The sequence below is a fragment of the Podarcis erhardii genome (genome assembly GCF_964252035.2).
Source record: "Podarcis erhardii genome assembly, chromosome: 5".
Lineage (NCBI taxonomy): Eukaryota > Metazoa > Chordata > Lepidosauria > Squamata > Lacertidae > Podarcis > Podarcis erhardii.
The window spans coordinates 3709253-3730058 of record NC_138509.1 but is presented as its reverse complement, the minus strand read 5'-3'; the positions used below and the strand labels follow the sequence as shown (position 1 = coordinate 3730058).

General features: G+C 42.0%; 1 protein-coding gene across 3 annotated transcripts in view; it reads left to right on the top strand.

The window, feature by feature from the left end:
- LOC309341479 (rho GTPase-activating protein 8-like) overlaps window positions 1–20367 on the top strand; it is a 45225-nt gene extending 24858 nt beyond the window's left edge. For 2 of the 3 annotated variants that reach the window (XM_081861009.1, XM_081861010.1), the window contains exons 8-13: window positions 5203–5313; window positions 6527–6600; window positions 11724–11801; window positions 13150–13278; window positions 14590–14693; window positions 18291–20367. In XM_081861009.1, coding sequence (XP_081717135.1) covers window positions 5203–5313; window positions 6527–6600; window positions 11724–11801; window positions 13150–13278; window positions 14590–14693; window positions 18291–18488 — 694 coding nt within the window. In that variant the 3' untranslated portion in view covers window positions 18489–20367. The remainder of the gene's footprint in view (window positions 1–5202; window positions 5314–6526; window positions 6601–11723; window positions 11802–13149; window positions 13279–14589; window positions 14694–18290) is intronic. The other variant, XM_081861011.1, reaches the window with a different exon arrangement.
- The last annotated feature ends 439 nt before the right edge of the window (window positions 20368–20806 follow it).

The following is a 20806-nucleotide window of genomic DNA, read 5'->3' as shown; positions in this document are numbered from 1 at the left end:
ACAAGCAGGGCATGAGCATGACAGTACTCTGCGCACCTGCAGTCGCTAGCAACTGGTGCTCAGACGTATAATGGTTCTGACCCTGGAGGCAGAACATAGCCACCGTGGCTAGTAGCTGTGGACAGCCTTATCTTCCATTAGTTCAACACTGCACTGGGTGAAGAAATACTTTATTTTATCTGTCCTGAATCTTCCAGCCATCAGCTTCACAAGTTCTAATGCTAATGACTTTCCTCTAACCACTCTCACTATGCCATGCATAGTTTTATAAACTTCTATCCTGTCACCTCTGACTTGTCTTCTCTCTAAACTAAAAAGTCCAAAATGCAGCAACTTTTCCTTGTAGGGGAGTTGCAGAGCACACTAAACCCCTGCCTTAAACCACTGGCAACCAGCTTCTTCTCTGACTTCTGGTTTTTCAGCAGGGATTGCTCACGCTTTCAAGCCTATCCAGCCATAAAGGCCAGAAGCCTCAATAGATTACCAGTGGAGTGTTCCAGCAATTCTCATGTCACCAGAACTCCCAGTTGCAGCCACTGTTATTTTCCTTAAAGTACTTTGAATCTCCGGATGAGGGAAGTAGCTATAAAATGCTTCATGACAGTATTTTACATACTTTGGTTGACTGACAGAAGCTGGTGTTGCAGATCAGATCAGAAGAATCTTTATTTGCATCAGCCACTAGCCATAGCAATAAAACAAAACAAAATGTACTGGTGCTGCTGTTATATAAATGGGTTTTGTACACCAGTATGTAAATATATAACAATTAAACGTTCATATATGCCTCCCTGCTTAATAAATAACCATGCAGTTAATGTACAGGAGGAGTTATACTTCCATCTTGTAAAAGTGACAGAATTACGATTTTAACTCAGAGCTGTTTTGCAAACAGAGGCTGCCAATCTGGTTCCCTAGCAAGCGTTGTGTCTATGTACGCTAAGTGTATTTGTAAATACAAGTATGCCCATGCATGCTTGTTGTTACGACTTTAAATATTCAAATGTATGTGTACAGTATCTTAGCTGTCCACTTAAACACTGGCGGTGTATGATATGGCCCTTTGGTCCAGCCTTGCACAGTGGTCACCTTCCCAGGTTTTCTGCCCAGAAGCTGACCTCCCACAACTGAGGAAATGAGAGAGCCATGTGCAGTCCAGAGATTCACTCTTCTTGATGTTCAAAAGTGTGAGGTGTATGAAGGGCATAAAGTCAGAGGAATAGAGTCAAAGAGTGCTAAGAATTGCAGTTGCAGCTGCCATGGTACTGCATTTGGTTTTGGTTTTTTAAAAAAATATATTTATTAAGTTTTTCACAATTAATACAAAATACCAAGAACTGACTTAGTTCTTATTAATTTTTCACAATTAATACAAAAACAAAAAGAAAAGAAAAAAGACAAAAAATAACAAAAATACAAAAATACAAAATTAAAACAGATACAATTACCATTACTTATTTCCGTTAACTTATTTCTCAGACCTCCTCTCACCTCCCCTTCTTGTATTCCAATTTAAGTTGTCAATACAGCAGATCCTTATATCCAAATTTAAACATCAGATACTTAAACATCATTACTCATTCTTCATCATTTTTCCTAAAGTCGACCAAAATTTCCCTTCCACGACTTTCCCCAGTTCCAAACAAGTAACAAAGCAGAGTAAAAATAAAACAAGTTATAATTATATACCCTTTGGATTCCCAGACTCTACCCACCCCTTTCCCGGTTACCGTCCCCAACAAGTGTTCATCAATTCAATAACTTGTCTAGCCTGGAGATCTCACATCCGAGGCTTTTAAATCTCTTTCAGTTCCTCTCTGCTGGCCTTTTTGATAGTCCTTAACCCCAGATTTCGGAAAGGCTTCGGCCCATCAGGATCCGTGTTTTTCCCAGCCAGCCCTCCATACTTAAAAAAAGAACGTATAAGGTACCCCAACATACTCCTTTCAAGTCCAAATGTCCCCAAAGCTCCGATTTCCGCCTTGATCAAATTTCAGATAGGTAGCCGTGTTGGTCTGCCATAGTCAAAACAAAACAAATTCCTTCCAGTAGCACCTTAAAGACCAACTAAGTCAGTTCTTGGTATGAGCTTTCGTGTGCATGCACACGAAAGCTCATACCAAGAACTGACTTAGTTGGTCTTTAAGGTGCTACTGGAAGGAATTTGTTTTGTTTTGATCAAATTTGTAATCCTTCTGTCTTCAGAACTCCACAAAAGGGTATCTCTCAATTTCAGGCTCACCAATTCAGGCCAGGCTTTCCGCTTCAATTTGTTATTTTCCTTTATTGCCTTCATGTTAGGCCACAAATTATAGCTCTCATTTGACATCTGGGAGGTTACAGCTCCTCCTTCCTTCTCTTCAGAAACAGCACATATCTCCTCTTCCATATTCTCAAAACATTCAAGTTTCCCTATTTGCTCAATTGTATAAGCTCCATGCTCCAAGTCCTTATCAACTTCGACAACATTGTTTGCTGCTGAAACCAGAGTTGTAACACTTGTAGCCAAAACATCAATTTCCCCTTGTAATTTTCCCAAGAGAACAAATGTTCTTTCCAATTCAGTCTGAAGTCTCCCATCTCCAGCCATTGTTGTAATGTCCTAAACCCCCTCTAGGGGGATTTTAGTTTGTTAATGTTTTTCAGCTCAAGTCCAATAGCCAATTTATTGTAACAGTCCTTCCTTATTTTCAACAAATTGTAACAAGTATAACCAGCAGAAGCAAACAGAAACAAAGTTCTCTTTTTCCCTCTGACAGCCAATTTGACAGCTGTCAAAGTCCTCAATACTTCATCAGCAGGCTCTCTCGCGGGACACTCCCGGGTCCGGGGGGGGTGAAACTTCAGCTCCCACAATTAAGCTTTTATCCTCCGGTAAAATTTCTTATAATGTCAAAGCGTGAGGGTTAAAGTCTTTTAAAAAGGTCCTCTCGACCTTAGATGGCAAGTTCTTTGCTTTAAGTTATCTACCGGGGGGGGGGGGCAGACTTCCTTTTTAACCCTTCCCCGCTCGTTCCTAATTCAAAAAAGATTTTTTCTTTAGATTCCGAATTCCATATTACTCACGGGTTTTTTACTTTAGAATCCAATCGTTCCAAGGAAAAAGTCAGCGCTCTCCGTCAATGGCTTGCGGCTTCACTCCGCAGGAGGAGCAGAGAACTCACAGCACCGCGCCGCACCCTGTCCCTGTTCCGAAGCCTTTAAAAAGGCTCCTTCACAGTTTGGGGGGGGCGCAAATGGTGCCCGCCGAGTCACCAGGTTCACAGGCATCCGCGCCTGTGATTTTTAGGGGTCTCCGCGTCGCCGCCACGGACAAGACCCGATCCTGCAGAGCCGATTCCCTCCGGAGCTCGGAGGGAATCCGCCATTAAACGATGGCGCTAACCCGGAAGTCCCTGCCATGGTACTGCATTTGGAGGAGAGTTGGAATGTATTGATGTTAGAAGCCTCCAGTGCCGGGTTGCCAGAGTAGGCACCAGCGTTTTAGGGGCCCTGTGACAAAAAACCCAAAGAATATTGATTTGATATTGACAGAAAATTACAAAAATATATCAGGAGATAATTTGGCAGCCCCCCGCCCCAAGATTTTGTCTGCCTTGGGGCCTCCACAGGGTTTAATCCAGCACTAGAAGTCTCTGAACCAAGATGCACAAGCTGACTAGATAAGCCTAGTTAAACAAAATAATTTGCTCCTGCAAGATGTGATTATGGTGGACAACCAGGATGGCTTTTAAAGGATGGGGGCTATCAGTGGCCTCTAATCCTTACCTCCAGGATCAATGGCAATATGCTTCTGAATATCAGTTCCTGAAGAGCACCAGCTGTTGTGCTCATATCCTGCTTGTGGGCAGCTGGTGGGTCACCCTGAGTACAGGATGATGGAGGAGATGCGGCTTTTGTCTGATCTAGCAGGGCTCTTCTTAAATTCTTTCTCATCTTACTCTTGTGTAGCTTTAATGACAGAAAAGAGGGAGGGCAGGACACACACAGTTGCCATACAACCAGAGAAGCAGGACACCGTTGTCCTGTTGCATTCCTGGTGCTCTCTTTCTCATGATCTTAAAGGGCTAAAGGCATTTATTTATTTATTTTTATTTTTATTGACTCAGAATATTTATAGATCTTCCCCCCTTTAAAAGAGCTCATGGCAATGGATGTCAAAATAAACAGGCAAAATACAACACCCTCCCTCCTCAAGGTCATTGCGAGAACCAAGATTCCAGCATTATTGCTGCAGCTTTCAAACTACAGTGGTACCTCGGGTTAAGTACTTAATTCATTCCTGAGGTCCATACTTAACCTGAAACTGTTCTTAACCTGAAGCACCACTTTAGCTAATGGGGCCTCCTGCTGCCACTGCGCCGCCGGAGCACGATTTCTGTTCTCATCCTGAAGCAAAGTTCTTAACCCGAGGTACTATTTCTGGGTTAGCGGAGTCTGTAACCTGAAGCATATGTAACCTGAACAGTATGTAACCCAAGGTACCACTGTAAAACAAAAACATTATTTAGACCTGAAGTACCCATGAGAAAAGTGTTCTAGCAGAATTCACCTAGGCCTTGAATCCATATAGACCCAATATGGCTGCACTTTTGCATGCTTTAGGTGGTTAATCTCATCTAAGGTAGGGTTACCATACGTACAGAATTTCCCAGACATAACTGGGATTCGGCCATCAGAAACAGTGTCTGGGCAGGAATCTCTTCAATGTCCAGGAAAATCTGGACGTATGGCAACCCATGTCAGAAGTTTCATTTTTTTGTTGAGATTAAAATCAAAAAAAGCTCAACAACTTTGGTGTCCAGAGATTTTCACTTTTGAAATATGGCAGCCCTAATCTAAGGTGTGTCTCACAAATATTCCTTAAAATATGTTCTTTAAACAAAAAATAAAAACCCTAACCTGAAGATAAACAGCAATGTTAAGGTATTCCATATTGGTGCAATACAGAAGAATACCAAGTGATGTCAGCTATCGGATAAGATGAAGTGTACTCCAGCAAGTGCGGAATTGAGAATAGCAAGTGGTACATTTTGTTGATATTTTATGTTTTAATATTCTGTGAAGAGATTGCAGTCTGAAATTAAGATTTCAATGTGATTGAACTTCTAGAACTTGTTATACATCTTTGTAAGTTTTTCTTGAGAAACATGAACGATTCAAACATCATTCTTGAATATTATGTGTACTTTTCTCCACTAGACATGATGAAAATCTTCGGACTAAACAAAAGAAAAAGCCACTTACTGCAGTGAAGATCCCTCCACCAAGACCCCCTCTTCCAACCCAGCAGTTTGGTGTCAGCCTCCAATAGTAAGCCACACAATTTCTTTCACATGTGGTTGGAAAAAAGGAGTTTTCTTTTTACTCAATCTGGATGAGTCGCCATGTGTTTCTTTGTTCTCTTTCTCAGTCTCTCTTCCTCACAATGCTTAAAACTCCTTCAGTTATGAGTGCCTACATTACAACAGAGAACTCAGAACATTCATGGTCTACGGTTTCTCAGAAACAGATTTATTTTTGAGACGTTAAAGAAAGGAAGGATAAGGAAGCCTGTTCTTAATTATTGTGAAATGACTACATACTGAATGAAATCATTCAGTAATCTGTAGAATACAATCTATAGGAATGAGAAATCCCATGCATTTGTATGTGAGGCAAAATCATTTTTACACTAGTACATTTTGTTAATTATGTGTGGACCAACCCCAGCTGACTTTGGAACTGGTCTGGCCTAACTGGATTTCAGACTGTGTTTGGATTGGGTTCCTGGCTTTGATGCCACATTGCCAGATCCTGAAAGCATCCTTTCCACATGGACTTATCTGCTGAGGAACCTATCAAATTGAGTCATGCAACTAACTGGGTCTACTAGACCCAACATTTGTAAACAATGTGGAACAAAGTCACTTCTGGGGCTCTGAAGCTTAAGCTTCATTAGTTTCAAGGTAGATCTGCCCCTGCCTTCCTTACACAGAACCAAATTTCTTTTTATTGTAAAGAACCAGAAAACAGATGCTTTTTTGCAGGTTTGGATCACCCACAGAAATCCATCACTGATGAGGGGGCTTACCTCTGTCTTCATCTAGGACTGCCACACTGGATAAAAACCCCTTTCCTTCCTATTCATTCTTTTTTACCGCAAGGTGGTAGTAAAGATTTGCTTTCTTGGAAGGACGTTTATGGACCCCTGCGGAATACAAGATTAGTTAATTACAGAAATGTTCCTGGTATCTGGATACTACAGAAAGGATCAGGAACATCTCAATGATGAGCTGGGTTATAGTTTGATTACTCATCGCTTGCTGAGTCACAGCTGAGCGTGTGAACAGACTCCATTGAGCAGCATGGTGCTTGGAAATGCTCTGAATTTTCATTCATTTGTAATTTATTTGAGATGGCTTATTCACTCAGGACGCAATGCTGCAGTAATCAGCTGATTCAAATATGAGCTGTCCCTGTAAGAAAATGGTATGGAAACCCTGTGAGAAAACTTGTTCAGATTTGTTTTTCTTTCCTCCAACAGTCTCAAAGCTAAAAACAAAGGCGAATTAATCCCACCAGTAATGAAGCACACAGTGTCTTATCTAAAAAGGAAAGGTAAGGATTTACTTTGGTTTTAGACAAAAAAGATGTTGTGATAAATATCTGGGATGGGGAGGGAATCCCAGCAGTAAGTTTCCACAGTGAAAAGCAGCTGTGGGGATGGAGTGGATCAGACCACAGAGCCACATGGGTGAAATGAAAGAACCAAAAATGCATTCTGTTCTAAGCATCTAGCTTCACTGCTTCCTTGAATAAAGGCCCTATATTTACAGTGGTCTGAATATTTATACAACAACACAATTACCCACACACCATGCACTAGTGACTTTTTGCTTATAAGGTCAGGAAATGGCAAGTGAAGCTCTCTTCACATCCTGGTCTAAATTGTTCCATTGATTATTAAGTAGAACTTCCCGTAAGAATCAATGAGGAACTCTGCTTCCAAAATAGAAATGTCTGTAGCCAACTCTCCCTTCCCTTCCCTTTGCATATGCTTTTAAATAAAAGAGTTACATACACATACCTGTCAGTTGGACTTAGGACTGTGGTTCCTGGCTACTCTGTTAATGCAGTATTGTAAAATATGTACAGTGGTACCTCGGGTTAAGAACTTAATTCGTTCTGGAGGTCTGTTCTTAACCTGAAACTGTTTTTAACATGAAGTACCACTTTAGCTAATGGGCCCTCCTGCTGTTTCCACGCCGCCAGAGCACGATTTCTGTTCTCATCCTGAAGCAAAGTTCTTAACCCAAGGTACTATTTCTGGGTTAGCAGAGTCTGTAACCTGAAACGTCTGTAACCTGAAGCATCTGTAACCTGAAGCGTCTGTAACCCGAGGTACCACTGTATATGTGTTTTTCATGTGCATATTGCTGATTAAACACAGGAGCCATTCCCAAGTCGTTAGTTTCTGCTCATGTGCTATTAAGTAGCACACCCTTGCTTTCATTCTTCTCTTGGCCCTTGCATCCAAGCCACAAAATTTGTCTTAGGAAGGAGCAGGGACTACCACACCCACTGACCACCGCTGGTTATTTAGAAAGGTGCTTGTATCCTTCTTGAGCCTTCCTTCTCAGAGCCAACACTGTCATTCTTTCTCTGCTACCCTTTCATACTTCTGAAAACCTTGCCTCCAGCATATCAGCAGTTTCAGTCAACCTTCTGCCAATCTCACGGAATCCTTCCATCCCTTTGCTATCAAGATGAAATCCCAGGGCATCACTCAGCTCAGCGGTTACCCCCCCCCCCCGCCGCCGCCAAGGGTGTAGTGGGAAACTGCCTTACCACTCAATGCTTTGAGTATCCAAACTGTGGCAAATATCAACATTCATACCTGAAAATTGGCAATCTCGGGCAAATTTTGTGAACGTTAGCATTCCCTGGTGTTTGTCTTCATTTGTTGGGACAGCCCTCAAAAGCTTATGTGGCTGTCAGTGTTCACTGGTGCATCCTTTAAGTATTTGGACCGTCACAAATTTCGTCTGGGGTTGTCAACATGCAAATGTCATTTGCTTGTTTTCAGACATCCACAGTGTTGATGTATTTCTTTATTTGGTGCATTTGTTAGCTGCTCAGCCAGCAAAGTCCTGTTATAGATACAACTCAGAACCGCTGTGTATACGCGGTGTATACTGTGTACGGTATTTGTATTTCACCTCTGAATGTGGGTTAAACTGACATACAGAAAAGCAGCAAAGGTGAAGCAGGTATTAGATTGCTCCCATTATGTTTCAGATACTTAATCATAGTGGTAAACACGGGCTTATTTTACTCTCACATCACTCCTTTTAAGTAGGCTAGGCAGAGAGAGAGAGAGAGAGAGAGAGAGAGAGAGAGAGAGAGAGAGAAGCCAACCAGAGAGGTCACCCAGTGAGCTTTTGGCCAGAGGGGAAATTCAAGCCTCATCCACTCTCATCCAAGTCCAGTCTTAGGGCAGGCTGGATTTGGATTGCATATACGTAAATATTTATTTTCCTTTTCTGTGTCAAGGATTGGGGGGGGGGGAAGGTAAGCATTTGAAATTACATTCTTAAATGTACATTTTGAAAATTCCTTATCTTTGAATGTGTGAGAACTTATGCCAGTATTCTGTCCGTATCCAGAGCTGGAACTAGAACATGCAGTTGAGAGTAAATCGCACTGAGCTCAACAGGATTTCAATGTTTGGGTGTGTTTGTAGGGTTTTTTTGTTTTGTTTTTCCCCAGACTTCTTTACTGAAAGTTCAAAAAGTACATAATTATATGTGCATGAAACATGATGAGACAAAAAAAAATAGCACCCGTGCAGACAAGTGTTCTTGAAGCTACCAACTTGAGTTTGACCAAACTGTGGGAGGCAGTGGAAGACAGGAGTGCCGGGCTTGCTGTGGTCCAGGGGGTCACGAAGAGTAGGACATGACTAAACAACAACAAGTAGAAGAAGAAGAAGAAGAAGGGAAAATAAAGGGGGAACTCAAAACTTTATACTTTACAAAGTTGTTATTGTGCCTCACCAGATCTTAAGCTATTACAGTATTTGTAAGAATGGATTCAAAATATAATTGAATTTGTCCATGGCAAGTCTGTGTTTATATGCAAGTTGTTCAAATGTTGTGAGTTTGTATAAGTCTTCAATCCAATCATAGAAGGGAGCTGCATTTTTATTTTTCCAATTCATCAGTATCAGTCTTTTTGCTGTGGTAAGGAGAGTCCACTCGTATTGTACTTTTGTAAGGTTCCATGTACTGGGTATATAATTCAAGAGGATATTTTGCTCTGTAAATGTAAGGTTGTTCCATACAGTTCTGTTGATAGTTTCAGCTACCTTGGGTTTGTTGGAATACGTATAATGCTAAGGCAGAAGGCTGAACTGCCCAAGGCTATTCTGTATGTCTAGCCAGGAATTTGAACACAGACCTCTAAAATCCACACCCAGAAAAGCTCGTGTTCAGATAACCAATCAACCATTTTGTATATTTATCTTCCAAAAAGACCAAGGGATATCCACTCACATCTCAGGCTGCCTGATTAATGCGATCTCTGATATGAATAATAGGTCAGACCATTATTTCATATTTCTATGCTGTAGTTAAATGTTGCTCTGTCCTCAAGACTGGCAGGAAGGCTACCCGGCAAAGGTTTGGTGCTATGGCACTGCTAAAGTAAGAAAGATGTGAGTCTCAAACAACCGTTCCAGACAAGCACAGCTGCTGTCTGTAATTCAGATTAATGTCTTCAATTAAGGCTTGCTGCAAGTCACTTTAAACTAAAGCATACCGGGAAAAACAAAACAAAAACCCAGCCTGCTAAAAGGAAACATTTATTATGCAGCACTTTACACAAGGAGATCTTGAACAGACAAGAGCATTAACTGTTAAATAAACTCTCGTGAACCGAAGGACTGACTGCTTGAAAATCTATCCCAAGTGAAACTTGTCTAGGCTGTAGAAGATAAGGGCAAACTATTCTGCCCACAACAAAATTGGGAGAATGAGAATGAGAATGAAAGTTGTCATTTGGGACAGGAAAAAGAATAAGGCCACATTTTCCAGATAGTTGGGAAAGAAGAAAACTTGGACCCGAGCAAGGAAATCTGAAAGAGAACTCATTTGTACAGCAACAACAACAACAACAACAACAACAACACAAGCTGTGTGTTGGTGACAAAGTCACTTCCCATTTCTACTTTTTGAAAGATGCATGGTGGAGCCGCAATGTTGCTAAGCTCATGGTTCCAGTGCTGCACAGCTCACATGAATAGATGGATTGTGTGAGTGGCTTCTTCATGCAACTGAATCTTCTCATGCTCATCAGAATCAGTTCACAATCTTTTAAGGACCAATGGAAACGCTCTTGTATTTATGGGTCAACTCAGATGCCCATTTAGCGTAGCCCAATGAGCCAACTACGTGGAGACAACTCCCAGTCAGGGCCATCCCATCCATGAAGCAGACTGAGACAGCTGTAGCAGACTGCAACATTGAAGGGGTGCCTACGCAGGCATGCCCACTGCTGCCACTACCACAGAAGTGAGAAGAAACAGCTATGACAGCTTCTGGGTTGTGGCGAGACTTCAGCCCCACCCAATCAAACTGAAGCCTCTGTGTGATCTCATGGGGCTCTTGTGTGGTGATCTTGCCAGGTTCCACCCAATATTGTGGGTGCCTGGTGCGCACAAAGTCACGCACGCTGCACATGATGTCACACACTGGGAGGAGCCCTGGCGCACCCTCCAAAAGGCCCAGAGGGGCCTGCTACAGCTGCCCTCCTCACAGTAGAGGGAGCCTGGTGCAGCCAGGACAGGGCCCACTGGAGCCCACGTAGCTGAGGAATATTGAGGAGGCCTGGCCCCCTCATTGAAAATTTTGTGGGTGTCTTGGCACCCACGGCCCCGCAGAGATGGTGCCAGTGGATCTCACTGGAACCTGGAAGTTGCAGTTGCACAACCCGGGTAAGCAAGGCTTTGGTGGGCATTGCATGGCATGCCGATTCAACAATTCCCCGGCTAAATCTGACCCACTTGCAGGTTCATTTTAAGGTACTGGCATTGTCCTATGAATACCCTAAAGTTTGGGGCAGCCTCTCTGAAGGACCATCTTCACCCTTATGACCCTGCCTTAATATTAGCATCTGAGATGTTGCTTTGTAGTCCACCATTGAGACCTGTCATATTAGTGAGTACCAGAGATGGTGCCTTTTCCGTGACAACCCCACATTTGCAGAACACAACCGCCGCCACACAGGAAATAGGTTTGATCCTGTATATTTGGCCTTTAGGAAAGCTTTAAAGAGTTCTTTCATCCAGTTGAGTAATTTTATGATGCAAATGTTTTATCTCTTGCTGCCATCCTTTAACATCATTTTAACTGTTAGAATTCAGAATTTTAGGGCATAGTTGCTATGTCATTATGTTGTGAACTTTCTTGTGAGGGTACATATCCAAAAAACCAGGTCATAATAAATAAACCTGACCCTTCCTGACAGCAGTGTGTGCCTAAGCAGAGCCACTGAAAAATACACTCCTGTACTCATGTGAACCACCACCAGGGTGCAGCTCCTGTGTTTGTGAGCATACTTAGTCAGACGTCCCTTTCTCTTTGCACTGGAGACTTAGAGATCCGAACCAGCACAAAGATGTTTGTGAACAGCAATTTTATGAGGAATCCTATTAATGCTTCCCCACCCCCACCTCCTTACAGGACTCAAAGCAGAAGGACTGTTTAGACGGTCAGCTAGCATACAAAGTATTAAGGAGATTCAGAAACTTTATAATCAGGGTAAGTTTTCATCTGCTATAATCAAAAGATAATAATGATTTTTAAAATATTGTTTATTTTGGTGAGCATGGATTCCTTATTACTCTATTGGTTAATGATAAGCTGATTTGTAACCTGAAATGTCATGTTGTGTAAGGCTGTCTTCAGTGAGTAGTTGATTAATCATCTGCCTTTTAATTGATGACATTTAAATAGATGTGCATATTACCAGATATGGATTCCTTTGGGGAAATTGAAAGAAATTTGAGATTGTGTTTGTATAGTAAATGATAAATTAATGATAAATTATAGCTCATTGTTATGAGTAAAGGCTACCCTTAATTATTTTTTCCCATTCGCTATTACGCTAACCTACCAGAACCATAATAATAAACAATTAATAGATAAACTAGCAGGATCTTAATTTTTAGCCTTACCCATTGAAATTGGTCCATGCTAGTTAATCAACTGAAACTTTTAGCCAAGTTCAAAAGAATTACAATGAGTGTACTCAGCTAGATTTAGGCAGCCTCTTGCTAGGGCACAAGATTTGCATCCATGAAGTCCCAGGCTCGGTCCCTAGAATCATCACTTAAGAGGATCCCTTACTTCACAGACTAGCTAATTTGAAATGTTTGACTGCAACAGTGAGCATGGCCAATGATCAGGGATGATGGCAGTTGTAGCCCAACAAGATGCTGGCTAGCCCTGGAGTAGACAGTACTGTTCTGGATGAATCAGTTGTCTGCCTATAAGGCAGTTCTCTATCTTGACTCACTCCGCCTTTGAATGGCAAAGTTACATTCCATATCACAAACCCATTTGAAGGTCCTCTATGTTTCTTAAGTGCATGAGGGCTGCTTTTGCATAAACACAAATCGAAAGACTCTTTGGGAATTGGGAAGAGCTGTTCTGTGGGTCCAGGCTATAGCTGACAAATCTACTGGTTGAAGTAAGGGCAATATGTCATCCTAACATTAAGATAGGCAGCAACAACCTGTGAAATAACAGTAGGCATTTGAAATGTTTTGAATACTGAATAATTACCTGATGTCATGAAAGGGATGAAATCAATTGGTTGGAGAGTTACAGCGCCTATTGTGGCCGTAGAGACCAATACAGGAGAGACATGTTTTATTGCAGCTGGTTTCTTCTCTCTGCATTCCTCCCAGCGATCATTCTTCCTCTGATCACACCTGACTGTCTTCAGGTGCTGTGATCCTCTACAAGAAATTCCCACCGTGCAGGGTTAATGTTGCCAGCCTTCATTTTATGTTTGCAGACATCTTCATAATGCAGTGTTGGTCTGCCTACAGGCCATAAACAGGTTGTAAAACTATATTGCTAATTTGGCTTTTTTTTAACATAGGAAAATCTGTTAATTTCGATGATTATGGAGATATCCATATTCCTGCTGTCATACTTAAGACTTTACTCAGGGAACTCCCAGAGCCTTTACTGACCTTTGAACCCTATGATCAAATCATTGGAATTACTAGTGAGTAAATAATAATAATAATAATAATAATAATAATAATAATAATAATAATTACTTAACCTGAAACTGTTCTTAACCTGAAGCACCACTTTACCTAATGGGGCCTCCCATTGCTGCCGTGCCGCCGGAGCACGATTTCTGTTCTCATCCTGAAGCAAAGTTCTTAACCTGAAGCACTATTTCTGGGTTAGCGGAGTCTGTAACCTGAAGCGTATGTAACCTGAAGCATATGTAACCCAAGGTACCACTGTAATAATAATAATAATAATAATAATAATAATAATAATAATAAAAATAAATACTGTGGTTCTGATTTATCTGTGATTTCTGCCGTCCAAAAAACACTGCCAGAACTGAGCACTTGCAAGTCCCATGGATTTCTGTGGAAGAGTTGACATGCGATTCACATCTGTCTGCATGAACCATGAGAGTTAGACACATGCTTTTCTTTTACAGACACCTAGAATTTTCAAGACTTTGCAGGCCTACAAGTGAAATCAAAGTTCCCATTGCAGGGGTTCACATATTTTGGTTGGGCTTTATAGTCAGCCCTGATCCTCCCTCAAGTGTTGTGGAACTTGATACAGGGAAGGAGTCAACCATTTCACACGGGACTGTGCAGACACTGAGAAGAAGCAAGAATATTTTGCTGTTTCCAGTGCTGGATTTAGAGCAGTGCAAATGCTTTTCCTGCACAGGGCACCAAGCCAAGGCGGCACAAAATGGAGAAGAGACATTTGAGGACACCAAATTTTGGCCTCACAAAGGGCGCCATATTACAAAAGATTACCAAACTCTATCCCTGCTGTTTCAAAGTGTCTGCAAAGGGTGGTACAAAATTAGAAGCTGATCCCTCCTTGGTGCCAAGTGTTCTGCATCTGCCAAATGATTAGAGGAAAGAATGTCATTTGTCTTTCTTGGCATGAAGTGAACCTGTGAGTCTTCTGCATTGTGTGGAGAAGTAGGGTGAAGGGTGTGTTGGGTTGCAGCTTGTGTTTGTGTGTGTTTTGGTAAGATCACATTAGAATTCAGGTTCCCACTAGCTAATGGATAAGTGGTGCAGTCTAGTTTAGATTGAATTTGGATATGGAAGAGATTTGGGTTTGGACAAAGGGTTCCCAGGCAGTTTCATTAGAAGGTGTAAACTGGAACTGCAAGTGCATTTTGTCCTCCTTTATTAGCCTGTACCAGACAAAAGCCTTGACAGATAAGATCATTTGGGATCAAACAAAGACATACTGTTCCTCTCTGGCAATGCACCTCTTTGACTCTTTATCAACATTAGTTATAATAAATTCTGTGTTCTTGCAGGTGTAGAAAGTAGCTTACGGGTGATGAACTGCAGAGAAATTCTACATGGACTTCCTGAGCAAAATTATGCTGTTCTGAAGTTTCTTATATGCTTTCTCCATATGGTGAGTAGGAATTAAATCCTCATGATTGCTGCTGTTTAATTCTGAGGCTGTTGTGTAACAACTGGTTTTAATTCTAAAAATTGCAAGGAGGCTGTGAAACATTAATTGCCAAAACAGCAGTTACAAACTGCTGCTGTCTCCAGTAATAATAAAAGTCAGAGCAGACTAATGACCCCAATGATAACTTTAGTATAAACCCCTTTCATAAATAACCCATAGTGCCATGTAAATCCAAATAAAATCAAATAATCCACTGAACCGCTTAAAAGAAGCATTTACAAGCCTCTCTTATTTACTTCTTAAAGCTTTCCCTTGATTTGTAGGCTAGATCCTTAAACGTGTGAACATAAATATTACTTTTTTCCACTGTGAAAACAAAACTATAAAGTCTGTCAAAGGATGCTGCAGCCTAAATTATACAATGCAAAGTATGGCCAGGTGTACCTTGCCTTGCCTTGCCTTTACTTATTCTCTACTGTTAAGTACGTTCAGAAGATCTGGACTGAGATCTGGAATGCATGTTAAAGTTGCTGCAAGGATGCCACAAGGAAAAGTGTCTCTGTGGCAAGATATTTCCTCCTAAAACCTAAGCTTCAGGTGGCAAAAGGGGTGTGCTGTCTTCCCATGGGACAGTGGCCAACTGCACAGCAAGTCCCTTGCTAGTGGTGGATGGAGAACTAACTCACTGTGCAGCTATCATTTTCAGCAACTCCTTGTGACCACTATAACGTGTATTTAATCCAGCTTCAAAGCCACATTTAGCCAAATAACAAAATAACAGCAGTCTGGAGACCTGCAACCATCCAATTTCCAGTGGCACCTATTGAAGTATGTGTGCTTATCTTTTAAATCTGCTGCACTCTGACCACTTTTTCCAGCGTGGGAAGTCTTTTCACATTCAAAAAAGAATGACATCCACATGTTGATCATAGCAAGGGACAGTTTTGCTGCAAATACACGTGGCTGTGAAGCTCCAGTTCGTCACAGTTGCCCAGAGCATGCACACAATTTCTATACACATTTATTCAGCTGCATGTGATATAATATTAACATTGCTTTGAGGGGTTCGTCTCTCTGTTGTTATTGGGGGGAGGCTAATAAGCTGGAGCACAGTCCATCTGGAATCTCTAATGCGGAGGCCTCACTGAAAAGAGCCACCATTCATTCCAAGTAAGAACTGCTCCGGAAAACATATTGGTGCCCCATAGATCAAAAATATCCATCACTCACTCTGTTGCCTGTAATGATAACTGAAACCTGCCTCCTAAGGCAGTTGTCTCGCTGGCATTCACAGTTCCTTCATCACATTGAATGCCAGCCCTAATTCTGTAATGGCCTCTGCTTTTGTTGAGCCCAGAGAGGCTGCACCTTTTTAAAAAGCAGAATTGCCTGGACCATGTTGCAGATGGGTTACTACTAATAATAATTTTATTATTTATACCTTGCCCATCTGGCTGGGTTTCCCCAGCCACTCTGGGTGGCTCACAACATATATAAAACATATATAAAACTAGACTAAGTTGCCCCTGTGACGCAGCAAGGTGATTCTTTCATTCTGCCTCAGTTTCCCTTATAATAGAGCCACTTCTGCTTACACAGTACTACAGAATGCATCTGATACCTTCATCTGTCATTGCTTAATATAATCTCCAGAAGCTATTATGAAAATCCTCACCTCATTTGCTATTATTTTAGCTACAAATATCTCTCCTCAGCATTATGGATCTAAGTGACTTTTTATTCCAGTAATAGACATGCCGTTTCAACACACTTCTCAACGCTCAAGGTGTTAATGAGGTGTGCAAAAGTACTCTGTGATGTCTCTGGTAATTGGATAACAGAACATAGAATTATTTTTGAGTGTCCCTTATTATGTAAAGTGCAGACTTGAGTAGATTTTGGTGCTCAGATCTGCAGTTTTTGCTGATCCTTGTTTTTTTCATCTTCACTGTCTGAGGGAACACTTTACATTTGGAAAGGTCAAGGTAGTGTGAACATCCTGGGAGGGCAGCTGAAGATTTTCAGTTGACATAAACAACAGGCAGCTTTGTGCAGTTCAGCTTGTGGCAGCAACATTGGTGGTCAATAAAGTTAGACATTTCAAGCCAAAGGATGGGTATGGATGCCATGACACCAGCATCACCATGGGCATTATTGCTTTAAGCAGGGCTCTTGGGGAAGTCGGAGGCAGGCAAAAGGGACTCTGTGAAGGTGCTCATGTGGGAAGGCTTGAGAGAGAGGGAGCCTCTCTTGCACAGCTGTTTGAAATGAAACGCTGCAAGTCCCCTGCAGTGGACTCAGGTGGGGGGCGGGGGCGGAATGTTCCTGATATTTATGATGGAAACATTGGACACTGTCTCAGTTCAGAAAAGGATTTCACCTACTTAGGAGTGTCTCTTGCTCCAAAGACAACTCCCATCCCACAAGTCCTAGAGCCTACTAATAAATCTCATTCTTACCTCAGTGAGCATGGCTACAAATGAGATCGATACAAGCACATCTGGCTTGTAATGAATATATTTTATTGGCAGGCACACTGAAAAGTAAACATCCACTACCACCACAATTTACTAAATTTTTAACAGACAACATAAAAGTATAATCAGCATAGAAGCATAGAATGGTAGAGTTGGAAGCTACCACAAAAGTCATCTAGTCCTCTTGCTCAGCCCATGACCCTGAGATTAAGAATCTTAAACTCTACTGACTGAGTTATCCCAGGGACTCCCATCCCTGGGAATCGCCACTGCAGACTACCTGAATAAAGCTAGCAGGCCACTCGTGGTCCATGGACCCCACTTTGAGAACCCCTGGGATAGGAGAAAGCAGGTGGCCTGGCTCTGGCCACCATCCCTGGTCCCCAAGGAGGAGAAGGGACGAGGCAGCTTGATGCTTCTGAAAGAGCCTTCCCCTGGTGTCTCACATAACACCACATGTCTCTTCGTCTCTTGAGAACCCAAAGAGCTCCTTGGCATTTCAGCAACTTACAACCTTGTGAATGTGATTCTGCTTGCTGTACACACCCATGGACCTGGCTCACATGGGCCAACCCTGCTCTCTATCCCCGTAGTCTAGGGCTAAGGAACCTTTTGGGCTCCATGAGCCAACCTTCTTGGGAGTAGCCTGGGGCAGGTGGACAGGGCTGGAAATGCGGTGTTCGTATCCTGGCTGTGGTGCTTTGGGTTTCCAAATTTCAGCAGCATCCCGGGCAACACCAAAATTCAGTGCCCCCCCCCCCCCCGCCTTCCATTGTTTGTCATTGTTGTGGTTCTCCCTGCAGTGCCCTCATGGGCAGACAAACCGGTCAAACACCCCTAACTCCATCTCTACTTTGCTGTTCAGAGTTGGAATCAGATAACTGTTAGAGTTATGTATACCAGTTCCACTGTACCTGCTAGTAAACAACTGCTGCATCAGTTGTTTATCTTATTTTATTGCAAGCCAGTTCAGAGGCTGGGCAGACTTCTTGGCAGGGAGGCAGAGTGTAGACTGAAATCTTTAAACTGGAGGCAGCTGTGCCTTCAGTTTTGAATAGTTAGCAGTTTGGTCCTCTGTGTGTTTTGTGCTTAATGATCTGCATGTGTTGCTTCTTTCCAGGTGTCACAGGAAAGCATTTTCAACAAAATGACTGGTTCCAACCTGGCTTGCGTCTTCGGCCTGAATTTAATCTGGTCACCCAAAGGCACTCCTTCTTTCAGTACTCTGGTACCGATAAATATTTTCATTGGGTTACTGATAGATTTCTACCCTACAATCTTCAGTTCTCGAAGTGTACCTGGTGAGCAGTTACCTTGAAAACACATACAGTACTGGGATGCCCCCCTAGGAAGGACACTCATTATTCTGCGCTAGACTCCATTGAATCTATTTTCAGTGCATACAGAAATGAATTGCTTCACATGAAGAAGCCTTGTACAAAAAAGGCTTATTCCTACTGGCAACTCCAGGTGCCAGGTGTGTGTGTGTCTTCCAAATCTGCTACCTCTGTTCCCTTGGTTGATGCCAGAGATTGGATCTGGGACCACTAACATACAAGACAGGGCACTTTTCCACTGAGCTGTGCTCCCAGTCAAATTTCTCTTAAATTTTTCAAAACACATGACTGTGTAACATCTACAAAGCTATCAGTACAAAAAAATCTTAGAAAGTTATTTTGAGGAAGCAAGGTGTAACAGTTGATTTAGATTTCATTCCTTTAGTAACGCCTGCCTTTTAAAGCATTTAAGTTGCAAACAGTCTTAAATTACTTCTACTGTAGCCCACCTGTGATCTTTGGATGAAGGTCATTATATAAATTTAATAAGTAATATTTTTTGCTATGTTTTCTCAGGAACACTTTATACATTTATGAATCCAATGCTGTATAAACTGTGTATATATGGATTTTTGTATAGTAAGTGTTTATTGTATGTGAAATCCTTCCTCCAAGGGTTCATGGGCATGGGTTGATAGAGGGGAGTCACATGAGTCCTCCTCTAGAAAGATGGATTTGGTCTAAATCTAAATTCAGTTGATCTCTCATCATGTAGCTCAGAAACTGATGGCTGACAGCCTACTGACTGGCGCCTAGCAACAAGTACATACTGCTATTTTAGCTGCCACTAGATAATTATAAATGTATCCTGGCACCCTCATTGTTTACCATATTTATAAATGACCTAGAGCCACTTGGCCACCCGCCCAAACTTGGGGTCTGGAGGACTCCATTATTATTGTATGCTGACAACGCAGCCATTCTCTCATGTTCCAGACCAGGTCTAAATTATCAACTAAAGAGGTTCATGCCTTATTGTGTACAGAATGGCCTAAAAATTACCTTTGGGAAATCTAAAATTTGGGGTTTTGAAAAGAATCTTTCCCACTGCAAATGGTCACTAGATGAGCACGCCCTCAATCAGATTAGAAGCTTCCAATACCTGGGGCTGACATTCCATCACATAACGACATGGATCACCCATAGACCTGCAGCCCTCCAGAAAGCACAAGTTAGTCCATCGGCCACTTTACTAAAGGGGGCCAGTATATTCCACCTGCCATCAAAATATTCAGGACAGCTGCCGAATTACTATATGCCTCTAATATCTGGAGTGCAGGATTAACATCTGAGTTGGAAGATCTCCAGGCTAAATTCTTGAGGGCTGTCCTCCAGATCCCCAGATGTGCCTACCTCAGTCATTTCTTGGAAACTTGGGGATGCCCTCTACTGACCTGGGCCTGGTGGGCAGCCTTCAGATACTGGCTTAAAGTCAGTCTTTTCATATTGGGGACAGGAGTACTACAACATCTAGCTCAGAATGAGTATGTTAGTTTCTGGTCCAAGTGCAATGCCCAAAAAGCTCCCTCAATTGGGCTGTCCCCATTTCTTCTTGAACACTTGGGCTTCAACATAGCCTCTAAATCACTAAAGCAAAGACTGTGGGCCGTTGCCTATGGTGATCTGCAGACCTGTTCATACTCATCCTGCTCACCAAGAGCTGTGAGTTTACAGTATGTCGGGACATTTCACATAGCTGAATATCTAAAGAACTTGACAGTGGTCAACTACCGCAGACGTTTTACCGAGGCCAGACTGAATGTGTTTCCTTCTAAAATGCTCCAAGGCAGATTTGCGGGTATTTCCTTACTCTGCTAGATTATGCCCCTGTACAATTCAGGAAGTAAAATCTATGCGGACTATACAAGCAGGTCCGACAACAAAAGGTAATTTCTTTAATTGCAAACCTTCCAGGAAGACCTGCACAATTTTATGTTAGGTACCTATTAGAGGATAGGTTTCCCAGTGTATCTTTGGCAGTTGCCAAGTTTCATTCTAAGGCGGACAGGATCAGAGAGCACTTTGTATTAGTTAAAGGTCTGAAAGAAGCTTAGTTTTATCTGATGTCCAAGTAGTAACTATGTTTTATGTCTTTTTATGTACTGGAATCTATTGGTGAGTCTTTGGACTGCAATAAAAAATTGATTGATATACCTTGACCACACATTAATCTTTGTGAGGGTTTGCGTTTTGTGTTTGCAAAGTTACAGTGATATATTGGATTTTCCTACCATTTCTAAATCTTTTACAAGAAGACATTAGATTTGTTCTTTGAGAATTGCTCCAATTTGATCCCATG